The 18,178-nt window shown below is 43.1% G+C and overlaps 1 protein-coding gene across 2 annotated transcripts in view; it reads left to right on the top strand.

Annotated features, from left to right (window-relative positions):
* ADAM12 (ADAM metallopeptidase domain 12) overlaps nt 1-18,178 on the top strand; it is a 377,960-nt gene that overhangs the window by 100,657 nt on the left and 259,125 nt on the right. For both annotated transcript variants that reach the window (XM_008978894.5, XM_054243454.2), the window contains one exon: nt 10,090-10,163. In XM_008978894.5, the coding sequence (XP_008977142.1) occupies nt 10,090-10,163 (74 nt within the window). The remainder of the gene's footprint in view (nt 1-10,089; nt 10,164-18,178) is intronic.

Genomic DNA, 18,178 nt, shown 5'->3' with positions numbered 1-18,178 from the left:
CCATAAACTTTCAACCTAGAATGCTCCTAGACATTGATCAGCGTGTTCCAAGACCTCCTTCTGGGCTCTCGGGGGTGGTCTGAGGATGCTGAAGTGAACTGGGTCTTGGAACCCAGCCTGGGCCTTCTTCCCAGGACAAGCACACCTTCTCATAGCCCTGCTTCCCAGTGCGGCCGGCATTGACACTGAACGTTGCAAGGGGCTGGCACCTATGGATGTGGATGCCGGACACATGGCACTGGGGCTGCCAGTGGTCCTTATGAGCCCAGCAGGTATGTGGCTGACAGGAAGCACCTTAGCCTTCTGCCTTGTCACCTTGGCATCTGATGGTCCTCAGCAGGGAGCCAGGTGCTGGCAGAGATGCCTGGAGGCAGGAGAGGGCACAGGCAGCACCAGTCTAAGGAGGTGGTCTCGAAGCCTAGTGGGGTTTGGTGTCAGCTCGGGCCTGGTCAGAGGCAGACTTCAGCAACATTATGTCAACACACAGACCAGCCCTTGGGTACCATGTCACCACATGATCCTGTCCCTGGGCCACTGTGTCCCCACACGGTCCTTTTCTCTGGCCATCATGTCACCACACAATCTTATTCCTGGGTCACCATGTCACTATGTGGTCCTCTCCCCAAGCCATCATATGATCATGTGGTCCTATCCTCAGGGCTACCATGTCATGCAGTCCTGTCCCCAGGCCATCATGTCACCATGTGGTAATGTCCTTAGGGGTAACTATATTACCACATGATCCTTTTCCCTGGGCCTCTATGTTACCACTTTCCTGTCCCTGAGCCACCATGTCAGCATGCAGTTCTGTCCCCGGGGCCACCATGTCACCATGCAGTCCTGTCCTTGAAGTCACTGTATCACCATATAGTCCTGCCCCAGGGCCACCATGTCACTGCACAGTCCTGTCCTTGGTGCCACCATACCACCACATGGTCCTGTGCCTAGGGCCACTATGTCACCATGCCGTTCTGTCCCTGGGCCACCATGTCACCACACTGTCCTGTCCTTGGGGCCACTATGCCACCCGGTGGTTCTGTCCCTGGGACACCACGTCACCACATGGTCCTGTCCCCAGGCTGTCATGTCACCACACCCACCTCCACTCTTCACCTTGTGGTTTGTATTGATTCCGATTCAGATTTTATCAAAAGTCCTGCTGCTGCTCCCCCTCCTGCTGCTTCCCCTCTCTGTCTGCCCTATTTTGGATTTTTCATCACGAAGGTCCGAAGAAACTGAGCAGGAGGACGTGGAATCCTATCTGGGCAGCTGCGGGTGCTGGGAGCCAGCCTGGGAAGGTGCATTCATTGGCCATTTGTATCCAGTCTCAAGCACAAACGTAGGAAACTCAGCTCACAGGGCAATGCCTACTCTCCTCAGAAGAACAGAATGCAAGTCCATTTTCAAAAGCCAGGGTTTTCCTGCTCCTTGTACACGGCTCTTTTTGCAACCACTTGTGTCCCATAGGCGACATCGGCCTCCCAGGGCGTGGCAAGCAGGCAGCCCATGGGTCAGAGGGAGGGACTGCAGCCCTCTGCTTGTGACAGCGTGTGATAGGTGAGGAGGGTCTGGAGGCCACTCTTATACCTCAGAGTACCTTTGTGGCTTTGGGGGTCTCCTCCCCACCCCTCAGACAGTGATCCTCCTGCGTCTCCTGCTCCTCCTGCCTGCACCCTTCATCCTACAGAGGCATCTTGGTGGCCCTGCTCCAGACGTGGGGTCTGTAACGTGGAACACGCTGGCAAAATCTTTGCCTTAGGGAAGTTTCTATTTTCCCAAGGGAGACAGACTGTAAACAAGTAAAAGAAAAACAAAAATCATCACAAAGGAGGAACTTTGCTAGGAAAAGACAGAAACGGGGTTTGTGAGAACAAACAGCCCCCTTAGGAGGCTAGGGCTTCTCTGAGGCAGTGCTGTCCAGACCAGAGGTTAAGCTGCACAAAGGGCCCAGAGAAGATGTTTTGGCAGAGTCAGCAGGCACGGGGACCCAGAAGCTTTGGGAGCAAGTGAGGGATGGCCTGCAGGTGAGGCTACTAGGCGAGCAGACGCCAGAGCCTTCACGGCTGGTTTTCTCTAAGCACATCGGGTTCCTGTTGACGGGTTTTAAGAAAGGGCATCACTAAGCTCAGGAATTCTGAGGGAAAGCTTGGGTGGATTTTCTCCAGCCTCCCCTTTGTCATGGATCAGGGTGAGGGAAGGAAATGGTCAAATAAAAACAGAATTTTAGCCGTGTTAAGTTTGAGAAATTCATGTCACAGTGTTTTCTAGGGTGCTTTCTGATAAGTCATGTTGTCCTGTCCCTCTTCCAACCCAATAGTAAGCTTGAGAAGAGAGCAGAGTAACGTCGTCGGCCTCAGAATTGGCCATTGTCCTCAGACAGATGCATGCACCAGGTGGGCTGTCATTGTGTAGCATTCAGATGCACGGAAGGAGACCAGAAGTATTTCAGTGAATACATAAGGCTTTAAGATGCTCTGGCTCTAGCTAAAATAATCTAAAATGAAAATCTAAAATGTTTGCTGCAAACTTGAGGATTAGCGATCATACCAGTAGCAATGGGACAAAGAACCTGAGCCAAGAGCATGACCAGGACCAAAGGTGATGTGGTGGTACCTTTTCCTGCAGGGAGGGAGAAGCGACCTGAAAAACCGAGAATCTATCATGCTTCGGAAACACAGTGAGACAATCCTGTGCTAAAATTAATCCAACATTTTAACACACAAACAATTTCCAACTCCATTATATACCTAAGGATAATCTGTGACATCCCATACATTTTAACAGGCTGTTTGCTAAGGTTCATTATCCATCAGAAAAATTGTCAATAACTCATGAATAAACATTATTGTTATTTATATAATAAAATATAGGCCCCAAGCCAGGGACACCCCATTACGGAGCTGCAGTGCCTTAATTCCTGACTGTGTTATACTGCCGTTAATTCAATTTTGTCTTCTCTAAATTCCACAGCGTGCGTATCTTCCAGGCTGTGGAACTAGCACACTAATATTAAAGTGGTAATCAAGATTGCCTCTAAATATTCATAGCAATAAATGACTCCCTTGTGCCCCATGAATGCCAGGGCTGCAGCCTGAAGCATTTATTTAGTGCCGGAGAGGGATCTAGTTATTTTAGAGTTCCCTTGAATGCAATATTTTAATTTTGTTGTTCTGCTTGAAAAATTAGATCCCTCTGAGCTTCCAATATTGATGGTTGAGATGAATGACTTTGGCTGTAACTGACCATGGCCTTTGGAAGGATAACCTCAGAGTTGTGATGGGAGTGGATTTGGCCGTTGACCCCAAATCTTACTTTTTGGATGATAATTCCCTCTTGCCTGCCAGCCCTGCTGCCGTTCCGTTGCCACATTAATTCACTCTCAGAATCGGGGCAGATTTTTCTAAGCCGTTGAGAATTTCTTATTCCCTAAGGGGTTAAAAACACCAAGAAGCTGATGCTGTGTGTCATTCTGTCCTTCAGGAAAAATAATAAGCACCTCTACCGCCAGGCAAAGCTACATTTATGGACTCCACATATTTTGTGGTGTTCATTATGGGTGAAGTGATTTAAAGGCAAGTTTGGATCAGCCTCCAATTACACAAATTAAAGAAAGGTGGCACAACATGGATAGCACAACAACAACAACAAAAGCAATCTCGTCAGCCAGTCAGTCAGTCACTTTGCACATCTGTTTGTACGGCCAGTTTCCTGGGGTGCCCTGGCCAAGTGCATTGTGGGAAACCTCTGGGAGAACACAGGCACCTGGCAGTCCTAAAAGTGGGCAGTTGGGTCCTAGCCACACCCTTCTTTGCAGATTTGCCTGGGCTCGCTGTCTCAGTGGCAGTGTGCCAAAAATGCCTTTCTGTGAGGAAGGCATGTGCTTCCTGAGAGCACTGAAGGTAGAGTGTCTAATAAGTTTTGCCCAGAGATAAAGCTTCCCTACTAGAAGGAAAGAGGGGTTTGGGGTAAAGGCAGTATCAGTCTTGGGGTTTGTCTCCCAGCCTGCGCACCCTAATGAGAGAATTTACATCTGAGTCCTGGATGGACTTGGGAGTGAAATTTAAGTACAAATAGCAAGAGCTATTTCATGAAAAATCCTATAATAAACTGGGACATCAGCCCGAGTCCTATATTATAATACAGTGACACACAAAAACACATGTTCAAGCACATGCATGCATGCATACAGGTCAGTAGGGAAGCACATGCATGCATGCATACAGGTCAGTAGGGATATCAGTAAATGTCGGTGCCTTATGGCTTAAGAGGCCGTGCAGCAGATAAAAGTATATTGATTCATTTGGACTTTCAAACTTAAAAAAATAAGATATTTTCTATGACTCTGGAAGAAACAAGAAGCTGTTGAACATTGTCATGGTTTGTCACCTTTGTTGAGAAGAACCTGCCTCTGAATTATAATGCTTCTCTCTCTGAAGAGCCCTTTCCTTCTCTCCTGCCCAGCGTCCTGTAGGAAGTGGTCCTTTCCTCTCTGGAATGTCCATTCCACAGACCTCACCTCTGTCCAGTCTCTCAGTCTGTAGCCCTCCTTGGCCAGCACCTAACGGATCCTCTTACCTGCTGGCTCCCTCACCTCCAGCCTGTACTCTCCCCTGGCTTTCGGCCACTCTTGGTTTGCGCAGCCCCCAATCTTGGATCACAGCCCTTAACCCCACCTGCTTACAACCTGCCATTGAGTCCCAAATGCCACAGGAGACACACAAGTATGTATGGGTGAATGAGAAATAAAACTACCCCAATGAAGAGAGCAAGGGTGCATCCTTTCTCCAAGGAGGACAAATCAAAGTGACAAATAAAAGAAAATTCACACCTAGATATACGTTGGCCACACTGCCAAACAGGGAAGAAAGAAGATCGCAAAAGCACCTGGAGAGAAGATGGGTCACCTGTACAAGGAGGCTGAGGGCTGACTTTTCAGCGACAAGGCTGGAAACCAAGTGATCTGTGATAGCTTGAGCCTGTAGTCCCAGCTACTTGAAAGGCTGAGGCAGGAGGATTGCTTGAGGATAGGAGTTCAAGACCAACTTGGGTAACATAGTAAGACCCAGGCTGGTCTCGAACTCCTTACCTCAAGTGATCCACCGGCCTTGGCCTCCCAAAGTGCTGGGATTACAGGCATGAGCCACCTTGCCCAGCCAGGAAGGGACAGACCTTTAACAAGTGATGCTGGAACAATTGTTAATATTTTCTTTAAAGTAGAATTGGACTCCTACTTTATACTAGCCACAAAAATCAAGTCTGGATGGGACTTAAATGTGAAAGGCAAAATTATGAAACAGTTAGAAGATAACACAGTCTGCTTTTTGATCTTGGAGTAGGGAAGGATTTCTCAAATGAGGCACAAAGACTTTAAACCATGAAGGATTTTATTAAAATTAAAGTATTCTGTTCATGAGAACACACTCAAGAGGATGAAAAGACAAAGCCCAAACTGGGAGAAAATATTTATTGCGCATAAAATGGACAAAAGCATAGTTTCCAGAATGTAGAAATAACTACAATTTAATAATGATAAGAGAAAGCGGGGAGGAAGAAAGGAGGAAAGAAAATGGTCAAAAAACAGGAGCAAGTATTTCGCCGGAGAAGAACATGAAATATTCCATGAGCATAAGCAAAGGTGCTCTGCCTCGCTGCTAAGGAGGGAGGGGTAAGGGAAACCCTGGTGAGGTGCAGTTTCACAGTCAGAAGATTCATGTTGCCTGCCTTTTAAAATTGTTGCCAGATATTCATGAGGCTATGGAATGGGGGAAACATTTATAACCCATTTGTAATTTGGAAAACAATTCAAAGATCCCTACTAAAGTCAAACGTGGACAAACACCACCACCCAGGGTTTCCATCCCAGATTAGCCAGAGAAACTCATATCTGTCCAGCAAAGGCAGGGGTCCCCAACCCCTGTGAACCAGGCCCCATGGCAGGAAGTGAGCTACAGGCTAAGAAGCTACATCTGTATTTGCAGCTGCTCCCCACCGCTTGCATTGGATTCACATAGGAGCAAAAACCCTATCGTGAACTGTGCATGTGAGGGACCTGGTGGGCCACTCCTTATGAGAATCTAATGCCTGATGATCTGTCACTGTCTCCCATCACCCCCAGATGGGACCGTCTAGTTGCAGAAAAATCATCTCAGGGCTCCCACTGATGCTACATTATGGTGAGTGGTGTAATTCTTTCATTATATATTACAATGTAATGACAATCCAAATAAAGTACACAGTAAGTAACAATAATGTGCTTGAATCATCCCAAAACCATCCCCCATCCCTACCTCCAGTCCATGGAAAAATTGTCTTCCATGAATCCGGCCCCTCGTGCCAAAAATGTTGCAGACCGCTGTAGTAGGCGACATGTACACAAGAACGTGCATAACAGTGTTGTAAGAGCAAGAGGAGGTGTGGTCAGAAAAACCCAAAGTCCACCTGTGGGAGAATACAGTGGAATACTACATAGCAATGAAAACACATGGACTGCAGCTCTATACGACCACACGTAAGAATCTAACAAATATGAGATTAAGTAAAAGAAACCAGTCCATTCATAGAAGAATGGACAAAGTATGAGGCCATTTTTATAAGGTTCAAAACTGGGTAAAACTAAAGAGTATATTGCTTAAGAACATGTACACTAGGAATGAAACTGTAGAGGAAATCAAGGTCATGATTAACGGAAAATTCAGGATAATGGTTACCTCGGGTTGGGAATGAGGGGAATGTAATAATGAATTTAGCATGAGGGGGCGTGTGAGACAAATTGCCTCTTCCTTCCCCGCAACAAATTCCTATACTGACGTCCTAACCCTGGTACTGTGACTGTATTTGGACACACTCTTTAAAAAGGCAGATAAGGTAAAATGAGGTCATATGTGTGGACCGTAATCTGATACGGTTGGTGTCTTTATAAGAAGAGATTAGGACACAGCCATGTAAAAGGCCATCTGTGGACACAGCTGTCTCAGAGCCAAGGAGAGGCCTCAGAAGAAACCAAGCCTGTCAGTGTCTTGATCTCGGACGTGTAGCTCCAAAGCTGTAAGAAAATTAATTTCTATTGTTTAAGCCACACACTCTGTGGTGTGTGTGATGACAGCCCCACCAAGCTAATACAGGGGACTTCTAAGATTATAGGAATAGTCTGCTTTTTCCAGCTGGGTAGCAGCTACCCTGGTGTTTATTTTATTGTTTTCCAAATTGTACTTATACATTTTATATACTCTTGGATGTACATTCCGAAAAAAAAAAAAGAACAATTACTGCCAAAGCATTTTTGGCCCTTTGGTTAGCATTTAATTGATTTCTTCAGTAAGTGCTGTTCTTTAAGCATTCAATAAAAGACACAGTTCCATTAGGGTAATCAATATATCATTTTTAAGAAAAGAAATGCCGTATTTTACCAATACTACTTCATTATCTTCAATGGATACCAATCAAAAGAAGATGGAATGAATACATGCTTTTAGGAGGTCTAAGGCAATTCATGGTCTTGAATTGAAATAGCCGTTCTCCCTCTCTATTGATTTGTCCTTTACCAGTCATACCTCAGCTAATATACATAAAGATCGTCCCATCTCCCTGAAGGAAAATATATTCTTCTGCAAGATGTGGACATTGGACTCTCCTAACAGTTCTAATACTTTATGTGGAATTACTGCATATGTTAATGCTTAAACTACGTCAATTCTTTGGGGGGAAATGGATGTTACAAAGAATATATTTTTATTCACATGTACAATTGTCAGGTTTTCCTTTTAAGGTATGTGATCTGTGCATGGATATCTTAGGCAAACACAATTTGTAACTAAAGTAACTAAGTTATTTATATTTACCTACATATAAAACGTAGTCATACACACACAAGTATACATACATAATGGTGTTTGGACACATTTTGACAGAATATTGTGACATTTTGTTCTAATGTCGTATTGTAAATATAATTAATAATCTTGTTTTTCACACATACAATTAATGAGTACATATTGTAGACCCTGGAGAGAACATTTTGGTAGAGGTTGTAGTGAAACCTGGGTGTCGGCAAGTACGGGCAAATATGCAGGAATCCCCGTGATGGACTCAAAAGCAAATATCTATAAGGGCGTAAGAACATGTTGACACGCTACACTACAAAGAAAGGATCCATGTTTCATGGCATGTAGAATCAAATAGTAATATTAATTTTCAAAGTTGAGTAGACACTCAGAAATGCATACAGTTCTTATAAACACCAGACAGTATCAAAATATATAAATTCGATGGGCTTTGTAGTGTTTTGCTAGAGTAAATCCATCAAAAACAAGGCCTGTGTAAACGCAGAAAATATACATAAGAATTTCATGTATCTGAAATTCACCAATTTACCCCTCAAGCCTAAGTGACTATTTAAAATATCATCCATCAATGAAAATTGAGAAAGAGCCTCCTTGAAGCTCATAAGAAAAAAAATCCTTGGGTTGGTACCTAATTGTATCTCTTGAATGCCCTGATAGTTAAAATAATCTGTTTCTCAGGCAGCCATCGCATGATGTCAGTTTTACGTCTCCATCACCGACTCAGAGCTGTCCAGTCGAATGTTCCATGGGGATGAAAACGCTCTCTGTCTGTGCTATTCCACAGTGGTGGCCACCTGCCACATTTAGTAATTGAGTCTTGACGTGTGTCCCGTATGACTGGCGAACTAACTTTTAAATTTCATTTTGTTTTAGTTAACTGAAATAGCCATAGGTAGCAGATGGCTGCCATGGGAGACATAGAAAGACTGCAAGGAGGTGTGCAAAGTGCTTCCCTAAAAATAAAGCAAAGGCAGTGTTTCAGCCTTCCTGATTCTACCCGTTACACGGCCTTAGTTAAGGCGGGTTTTGCCTTTTTCTCAAAACTCACATGGCCTTCAGTTGTTGTGGGTTTTGTTTAAATTTTGTTTTATTTTAACGAATTATTTTCATGTGGCTATTTGGAACCTACAAAATCTGTGTTGTCTTAAGGTATACACCTGTGTGGTTTGTTAAGTCACGGTATAGCTGAAACATTATATATACTGTGAAAAGGTCTCTTGAGCTCTGGAGTTGTAAGATCGCCTTCCAAATATGAAATATTAGAAAACTACGTCTAAACTTCTCGTTCTCACAGCTCTTACTAAGCGTAACCCTGACATAACCGAATAAGCCAAGGCAGACAAAGTCCGTGTAACTGAAGGAAGCACTGACTGAATGGTGGTGCAGATGTCTCAGCAACACTGAGTCTCCACTTTCTGCACTCTGCAGTGCTGACCAGGGAGAGTGAGGTCTCCTTAACTTTGTGGTACCTGTTCCATGGGATGACCCACAACTCTCCCTCCAATCTTGTCATCTTCTTCCTTTTTTTTTTTTTTTGAGACAGAGTTTTATTCTCGTTGCCCAGGCTGGAGTGCAATGGCACAATCTTGGCTCATGTAACCTCCACCTCCTGGGTTCAAGCAATTCTCCTGCCTCAGCCTCCTGAGTAGCTGGGATTACAAGGGTGTGCTACCACCAGGCTGATTTATTGTATTTTTAATAGAGATGGGGTTTCATCATGTTGAACAGGCTGATCTCGAACTCCTGACCTCAGCTGATCCGCCCCCCTCGGCCTTCCAAAGTGCTGGAATTAGAGGCTTGTTTTCTTTTTTTGAAACAGGGTCTCACTCTGTCACCCAGGTTGGAGTGCAGTGGCGTGACCATAGCTCACTGCAGCCTCGAACTCTTGGGCTCAAGCGATCCTCTCGCCTCAGCCACCCACCCAGGTAGCTGGGACCACAAGCACAAACTACCACACCTGGATAATATTCTAATTTTCTTATTTTTATTTTTTTGTAGAGACAGGATCTCACTATGTTGCCCACCTAGGCTGGTCTCAAACTCCTGGACTCAAGTAATCCTCCTGTGCCTGGCCTTCACTGCTGCTAACAAAACTGAATTTCTAGACTGTGTTGTGATGGCATTTGGCTCTTTCTTAGGTTGGCCGCATCCTTTATTCCCTCAGTTGACTATGCCTGTGGAGCTTATTCAGATATTTGCAAGTCAAAGCCAAACATTTTTCAGCTGATTTTTCTTGTTTATCTTTCAGAAGCATCCAGAAGTACTGAATATTCGAATACAACTGGAAAGCAAAGAACTGATCATAAATCTGGAAAGAAATGAGTAAGTTAATTCTTGTTTATTGCATGATAGGAGAAAGTTAAGACACCATGGACAGGAAAGTGCTATGTGATTTATGTTGGCATTTAGAAAAACAGAACGAAATGCCTGGATTTGTAATCCAAATTTGGATTTGAGGCTAGAATTAACTTTAAAAAATTATCTGATGGAAAAATAAAGAATTTTATCACTCTATAAAGGAGCTTGATAACTCAGCACTATTTTTCTAGTTCTGAGGTTTTATTATTTCAGAGCCCAATTGTTTAAGGATTTAATTTAAGCATCCCTATACTGTTCAAATAACAGAGTTTTATGATTAGTTGACTTTTGACAACTCCTGGATTATATTAGGAGAAACAGCTTCAAACTGATAAAAATTATCTCCCTGAGAAATACCAAGAGTTTATCTTTCAAAGCTTATCTCCAGCGGTTTGGACTATTTCTTTCATCTTATTTTTTAAAATTGGTCCTTTTATGGAAAAATTATATAAATTTCCAGAAAGTGGCATTATGGCTTTTTCTGGGCCACTTGGATGCTAGTATATGTTTTGTATGCCTTACTAGCAGAAAATTTTGTCTGCCTCTAATCGTAAGTTAAAAGCAACTAATTTTCTTATTCTTTACACCCTGGATATCCCCAGATTCCTCCGATCTAAAGGACTCCTTAATATTCTATTTCATTAGTATCATAAAAGAAGAGCTTATTCGTTCTTCTAATAAGCAATCTCTATTTAAAGATAGAAGTCAATGTTCCAAGTCCTGCTTGGTCAAAATAGCAGTCTCTGTCTTCCAAAAGTGCTGGTTTCTGTTCCTCACCCATCAGCAGGATGCTGATTTTTTTCTGAAATGAGTAGAGGTGAGAGAGCCTCACTGGGCTGAGTTCTGCCAGGGACTTGGAGTCCTAGAACCTGACTCAACATCTTCCTGTAAACAAGTCAGATCATTTACTTGTGTCAGTGCTTTGATTTGAGTGTTTTTAGCAAGTCAGACGAAAGACACAATCAACAACCAGTCCGAATGTTTGATCTCTAATGTCACAATATATTAAAATGTATATAAAATCACACTACCTGCTTCCTTGGATCTGCAACCTGCCTCTGTTTATTTTTTTTACATGATTATTGCTTACCATTAAATGGATCAGAAGCTTTGGAAACAAGAAATGAAGTGTTTTTAGCTTTTCTTGTGACTTGATCTTAAAATAGAGGTTCAGGCACATGTATTATATAATCAGGGATCCAGAGAGAAAACTGTGTGTTGCTTTTGATCTGTCTCTCTCAGCAAAGTACAAATTTTCATACTCTGTTTCTTCACATAAGAATATCGAGGGGCACCACATTTTTGTACATTGTTTTTGATGTATGGTTTTGAAAATATCTCAGTGTAAGAAACTAGGTATTCCCTGAAAGAGCAAAAGAATATGAGGCTTCTGGTGGTGATGCATTTTCTCGATGGAGTTGTTGTGGTGGGCAGATGGCGTTAGGAGTTTCATCTATTGCACCTGCTCCCATTGTTAGGCTGTTGGAAGAAACGTGGTGCACAGCGTGAGGGGAGGCTAATATTGAACGTCTTATGGAGCACTATGACGGCAGGTAGAGGAGCAAAAATCGACCTCATAAAAACCTTACGTTGTTTTTCCTATGAAAATAATATGCATGCCCAGTGAAGAAAACTGAACATTATAGGGGGTAAAAGGAACAAAGAACCCTAAAACCAAGAAAAAAAAAAAAGTACTCTTACCAGCAAACACAATCCTGTTAAGATTCTGGTGAATTCTATAGATGGGTTTTTTTCCTTGTACATAAGCCTTTGCTTCTTTTGTTGTCTTAGTTGATCTCATAGTCTATATGCAGTTTTATATCCTATCTCATTGAGCTTCATAATGGACATACATTTCCACAGAGAAATAATTTCTCAGCACCCATCTGGTCCTCTGAGTTTGTAAAGTGACTTAATAGTGTTGTCCATGGTTCCCTCTGAAAATGATTTACCTTCCACTACTGCAGATACTATAATATATGTTGACTGGTAGACACTGGCTAATTTGTATAAATATCATTTTAAACGTGACCTAATTTGCTCCCTTTCAATTCAGGGTCTTTCATGAGATAATCTCAAAATTATACAAGTTGAACACATAAAACTCTCTTTTTAATTTATTTCTCTCTTCCCAACCTCACTATCAGACTGCATTTTCAAAAGTATATGGAGAATGTGTTCCTGTGATAGTCTATAACTTTAATTGTACTGTACCAATTTTAGAAATTCCATTATATTAAGAGTAACATTTTCACAAGAGGATGCCAATATTACTGTTTTAATGATGGATTACCCAAAATGCTTCAGTGTAACAGTTTTTTTGCAAAAGGTTACATGCCTATTCCAAACGAACTATACCTTTGATGTAATGAATACAAAGAAAGAAAATCAAGTAGAGAGAAATGCTTGTATACTACTAGCTTGTGATGCTGTTAGACACAAGAGGCAATCAATCATTTAGTATATAATAGGATTTTTAATTCGCATAGCCATCGGCCCAGTAGATTCAAGTCAGAGAGTCTTCACAAATGAAGCTGTAAGAACCCAGAGATAAAAATATAAGCAGAGGCCATTTGCATGTTTAACAACCAGTACAATAGAGGGCACGACCAATCAGGATGAATCCCTGACCAATCAGAAGGCAAGCTGGTCAGTACACTGCTCCAGCGCCTGGAAGCCCAGAGTCAGCCCTGTGCTCAAGGGTGTTTTACCTAAAAGTATGTTAAAAGGAGATGGATTCAATAATCAGCTATGAAACAGGATACTATTCAACAATTAAAAACGATGAGACTTTTATTATTTAAAAAATTCGTGGTATAATCAATGTAACTAGCATGTTAGAAAATAGCTGTTTCTAGCTAGTGTTTATTATTTTTTTAATGAAAATAGCTTGCATAGTATTCAATGTTTATTTTAAAATTATACACATGACATGTATCCCTGAGTAGGAAGATTATAGAAGCTATTTACTTTATTGTCTTAATGTTTTACAAAAATAAAATATTACTTTAAAAATAAGGAATAAACCGTTTTCTTTGAAGGAGAAAAAATATTGTAAAAATTTGGTAATGGTTGAAAGAAGAACGCTAACATATTTATTGTTCCTGAAAAGGAAATGACAAAGGTTATTTTGAAAGACCTCTAGTGACTTTTAAAGAGCAAATAAGATCTGCTTGTTGAATATTGGGTCTTTAAATATCCAGAAACTTGCTGTAATTGAAAAACCTGCTTAGAAACCACAACCTAAATTAAAGCAGTCCTAGTCCCTTAAATCTATAGCTAATGCTGAGAGTCATCTAATTAACCTTACTCAAAATGCTTCTGTGATGAACTGATTCTTCATGGCACAGGGCTGAATTTTTATTAAATAGTTTTTTTATTTGCCTTCTAACATCTCTAATTTATGAAAAGATTGGATGCTGTTCACTTAAAATCTATATTTGTATAGCCATAATTGAATGTTTAAAGAAACGCAAAGCTTCCCCTGAGAAGCATTTTTCACAATATTGCTGCCTGCCTATGGACCTGCAGAAACCAGGTTTATAACTTTCATAACTCTACTGGATCCCTATGGACGCTCAGCCGTCCCTTACACAGGTACTCCGTGAAACTATATCTTTGATGAAAATGTTTTAGTGTACAAGCTAGCCAGCTTAGACATCAGTTTTTCCAGCTTAGGATAATGAAGTGTGATGGCGGTAGATCACGCTACCTACGTCTCTCAATCCCAGAATGCCTTCAAGTCCTGTTCCCATCACTGATTGAAGGCAGTTGCCATGGGAGGTCCATGGCCCACTGAATTTATGTTAGGGGGGTATCTCTGAGAGAGAGTAACTTCAGCATTGACTTATTTTGTCTGGAATGACTCCAAACATCTCTTATGGGGAAACTTTAATTAGTATTCACTCTAGAACAATAACAGAAAGGGCATTTTAATATGGCCAAACATGGGAATAAATATTTGGAAATGCATTTATTTTAGATCATCTCTCAGAAAATCATGGTGCAGAATGGAGAAATGTAGCCAGTGTGGAGATGGCATTAGATGGTTTACTTGGCTGAATTACCATCCATAAGATACTAAGCCATTGTTCCTGTTGACCCAACCCATGTTGAACAGGGGCACTGAGGTTGCTGCTGGTGGCCTTAGGTCTGTGTGCATGGCCTTGTCCTGGCCCACAGTTTCATCAGCCATCCTGATGAAGACATAAAAGGTGCTCTGATCACATTTCCTGGCAATGCAGAGCTGGGGGTGGATAACTGCTTGGCACGGCAAAATCTGGATTATGGAGATTTCAGCAGTTTGGATCAATGGGCCAAAACTAACAAGATGAGATTTAATGGGGATAAATGTCAAATCCTATACTTGGGTTAACAAAAAAATAAATGGTGCAAGTTCAGAAGGAAATTTGTTAGTAGTTCTCATGAATGAGACCTGCATACTCAAAAGAAGCCCCTGAGGCAATGTGGCTGATAAAAGGGAGACTTCCACCTGAGTGTGTGGGGGCATATGTGGTGGGTATATGTGGTGGGTCCTAGACAGGGGAGGTCATTCCTCTGCTGCACAGGGTTAGGCACAGCCAAAACCCTGCATCCTTCGTTGTTCCAAGCCCGACATCAGAGAGCCACCTGCTACTATATTCTCATTTCCATCATTGGATATTCCGTTCCTTTCCTCCTCCACTGACCGTGACATCCTTACGGTGAGGGGCAGGGTCTTCACACCCTCCCTGACCACCTCCCCCACAGCATGGCTCATAATAGGCACTTGAGAAACACTCGTCAAATGAATGGCTGACTGAATCCCGACAACCTGGGCCAAACTGAAAGTGAGTTCCCAGGAGGTCGGAGGTCACCTGGGTGAGATGAGAAACAATTCAAGGAGAAAAGCTTCTAGAAAGGAACACAGGATTTGGAGTTAGGAGCCCAGGTTTTGAAAGCAGCATTGCAAGCTGTTGATATTCTCTGCACTTCCTTCATGGTCTCAAGAGATCTGCCCACCTTGGCCTCCTTGTCTGCAAAAATCGAACAAGCGTCTGTGTCCAGTCAGTGCAGGAAGATTAGAGCTCATGTTAATGTTGATGATCAGGTTTGAATGACTCAATAACATTTCTCTGTGGATCCAGCAATCTTAATTACTTTGCCTAATGATATTATGTCTGTTTTGGATTTTCAAATTAATTGGAGTCAGGTGATGCCTATTCTTTACCTGTAGGTCTTGGTGATGGCCAAACATCTCGATGCTCACAAGACCTGGAACAGATGTGCAGCCTGGTCCTTTGGGACTCAGCTGCTGTAGGGGTCTTACCTTTATAATCTTGACATGCCCAGGAATTGGACTTTTAAAATCTTTGAGTGTAGAGTGCTATTCCTTTTTTCTTCCCTTGTAAAAGAAACCTAGCCTGTTCCCCCTCTCCCCACCCACCGACTTTTTTTCCTTTTATTAAGAAGTCAAACTTCATTTTCACTGTCCAAACATCAGTCAATATGCCGGGCAGACCAGTGGAAGCCCTTGCCATAGCCCTGTTACTGTACACACTGAACATGAACGATTCCTTAGAGAAGGCATCTGGCTCTTTCTGGTCACAGTTCCTTTCCTGTGGTCTGTCCGTCAAGCCGAAATGGCGCACAGGGTTTTTCTTCACTGACTGTGCCTGTTCTGTTCAGTTCTTGTTACTCAAGATAAGTATTGCCACACTGGATATTCTTTCATCAGTTTAATTAGTATTCACTCTAGAACAGTTTAGAACTCCCCATTCCTAAGGGTAGGCTGCAGGGAGTGGGTGTGATGTCCACCTGGTGAGTCACTGCAGGTCCAGGTGCTGCTGGTCTGTGCGCTCTCAGGGAGGGTCCAGGACATTCGCGCCTCAGAGGAGCCCCTTGGGCCATGGTCAGCATTAATAATGTCTTTTATCTGTCATTAAAGTGTTGAGCTCCACTTTGGATTCCAGGATCAGAAGACAATCTGCACAGCCCCCTGGAAAGGCAATCCCATTTGTTGCTGGGAGATCACTGTTCCAAACCCAGTGTGCTTGCTTATGCCTCAGAAGATCAGAAGTTGTAAAAGTCATGCCAGGAGTTGTCAGCTCTGCTGACGTCAGAGGTCGTGTTGCAGCCTCTTGGCCCCATCGGCCGTCTTTGAGCATGTGAGGAAAAAATGGTTTCATCCACATTGTCCCAACCCAAGAGAACAAGTTTTCTAGATTTCTTGTAGAGTCCTAGGAACTGGAGTGCACTGTGGAAGCTAGTGTGGATCCACTCACAGATGAAAGACATTATTAATGCCAACCATGGCTGGAGGCGTTCCTCTGGAGACAGTGTATGGCCTGGACCCTCCCTCGGAGCACACAGACCAGCAGTCCCTCCCCGGGTGGACATCACACCCCCTCCCTGCAGCCTGCCCTTAGGAATGGGAGCTCTAAACTGCCTGGTGGTTCTAATTACTGATTAAACAACTGTCAGTGGAACCATATCTCAGAAATTATAGTTTCATTTTCCCAGCACTCAGCTTCCCTTCTGCTAGTCACAGATCTTTATCAGAATCTCTATTAATATCTTATTAACAATTACTCAACATTAATAATTAATAAAGATAATTAAGATAATGTGCCTGTTCATGTCCCCCAAGACTAAAAGTTGTAAAAGTCATTTCAACAGTTGTCAGCTCTTCTGATGTCAGAGGTCAACATGTTGGCTTAATCTGCCACCCTCAGTGATTATCATCTGCCATATTAATCCTCTTTATTAATCTTCATTGACATGTTAAAGAAATCATTTGCTCATTCACTTATTCACCTGGCCACTTATTCATGAATATGTGTTTGATACCAGACACTGTGATTGACCCTGGAGGGAGGGTGGTGAATAAGACAAAGTCCTTGTCCTCTCAGAATTTAGTCGAGGAGCCCAGCACTAAGCAGATCTCTACAAAAGCAGTAACTGGAAGACTGCCATGCTCAGGGCTCAGGAGGGGAGCAGATGGGGCCAGCGTCTGGTTTGGGGAGGGAAGATGTGGAAGCAGCTTTTCAGCTGTGCACACAAGGAAGAGCCCAGTCAAGGAGGGCAGGAGGTAGAGAGAGAAGGAAGAGGAGAAGTAAAGGTCCAGCTTCTCTGATTCTAGAAGGTCTTTGTGCTGATGACCAAGAAGGAGAGAGACAGAGAAAGCCAACCTATGCTGAGGTTTGTGTGCCCTGATAAGGGCCTTGACTTCATTCATAGAGACAATGGCGCACCACGGAAGAAAAGACCTGTAGGCAGAACAGTGACGTGATGAGATTCTGTTTTATCACATCAGAGACCGGATCTCACTCTGTCACCCAGGCTGGAGTGCAGTCGTGCAGTCACAGCTCACTGCAGCCTCAACTGCCCTGGGCTCAGGTGATCCTCCCACCTCAGCCTCCCTAGTAGCTGGGATTACAGGCATTCACTACAACACTCAGCTAATTTTTCTAATTTTTTTTTTTTTGGTAGGGACTGGGTTTCACCATGTTGCCCAGGTCAGTCTTGAGTTCCAGGCCTTAAACAATATGCCCACCTCAGCCTCCCAAAGGCATGAGCCACTGCTCCCCCCGAGAAAAGATCAGTCATTTATTTATTTATTTATTTTGAGATGGAGTCTCACTCTGTCACCCAGGCTAGAGTGCAGTGGCACAATCTCAGTTCACTGCAACCTCTGCCACCTGGGTTCAAGTGACTGTCCTGTCTCAGCCTTTTGAGTAGCTGGGATTTGGGATTACAGGTGCCTGCCACCACACCCAGCTAATTTTTGTAGTTTTTAGTAGAGACAGGGTTTCACCGCGTTGGCCAGACTGGTCTTCAATTCCTGACCTCATCATCCACCCACCTCGGCCTCCCGAGGTGCTGGGATTACGGGAATAAGCCACTGTGCCTGTGTAAAATTCAGTCTTTTAAAAACCATCTGGCTGCCTGTGAAGACTAGCTGGGAGGGTAGAGTGGGTGTGGTTCAGAGACTGCTTATT

Source organism: Callithrix jacchus, chromosome 12, assembly GCF_049354715.1.
Source record: "Callithrix jacchus isolate 240 chromosome 12, calJac240_pri, whole genome shotgun sequence".
Taxonomy (NCBI): domain Eukaryota; kingdom Metazoa; phylum Chordata; class Mammalia; order Primates; family Cebidae; genus Callithrix; species Callithrix jacchus.
Note: the sequence above shows the minus strand (reverse complement) of the source record. Positions and strands in the feature narration are given on the sequence as shown.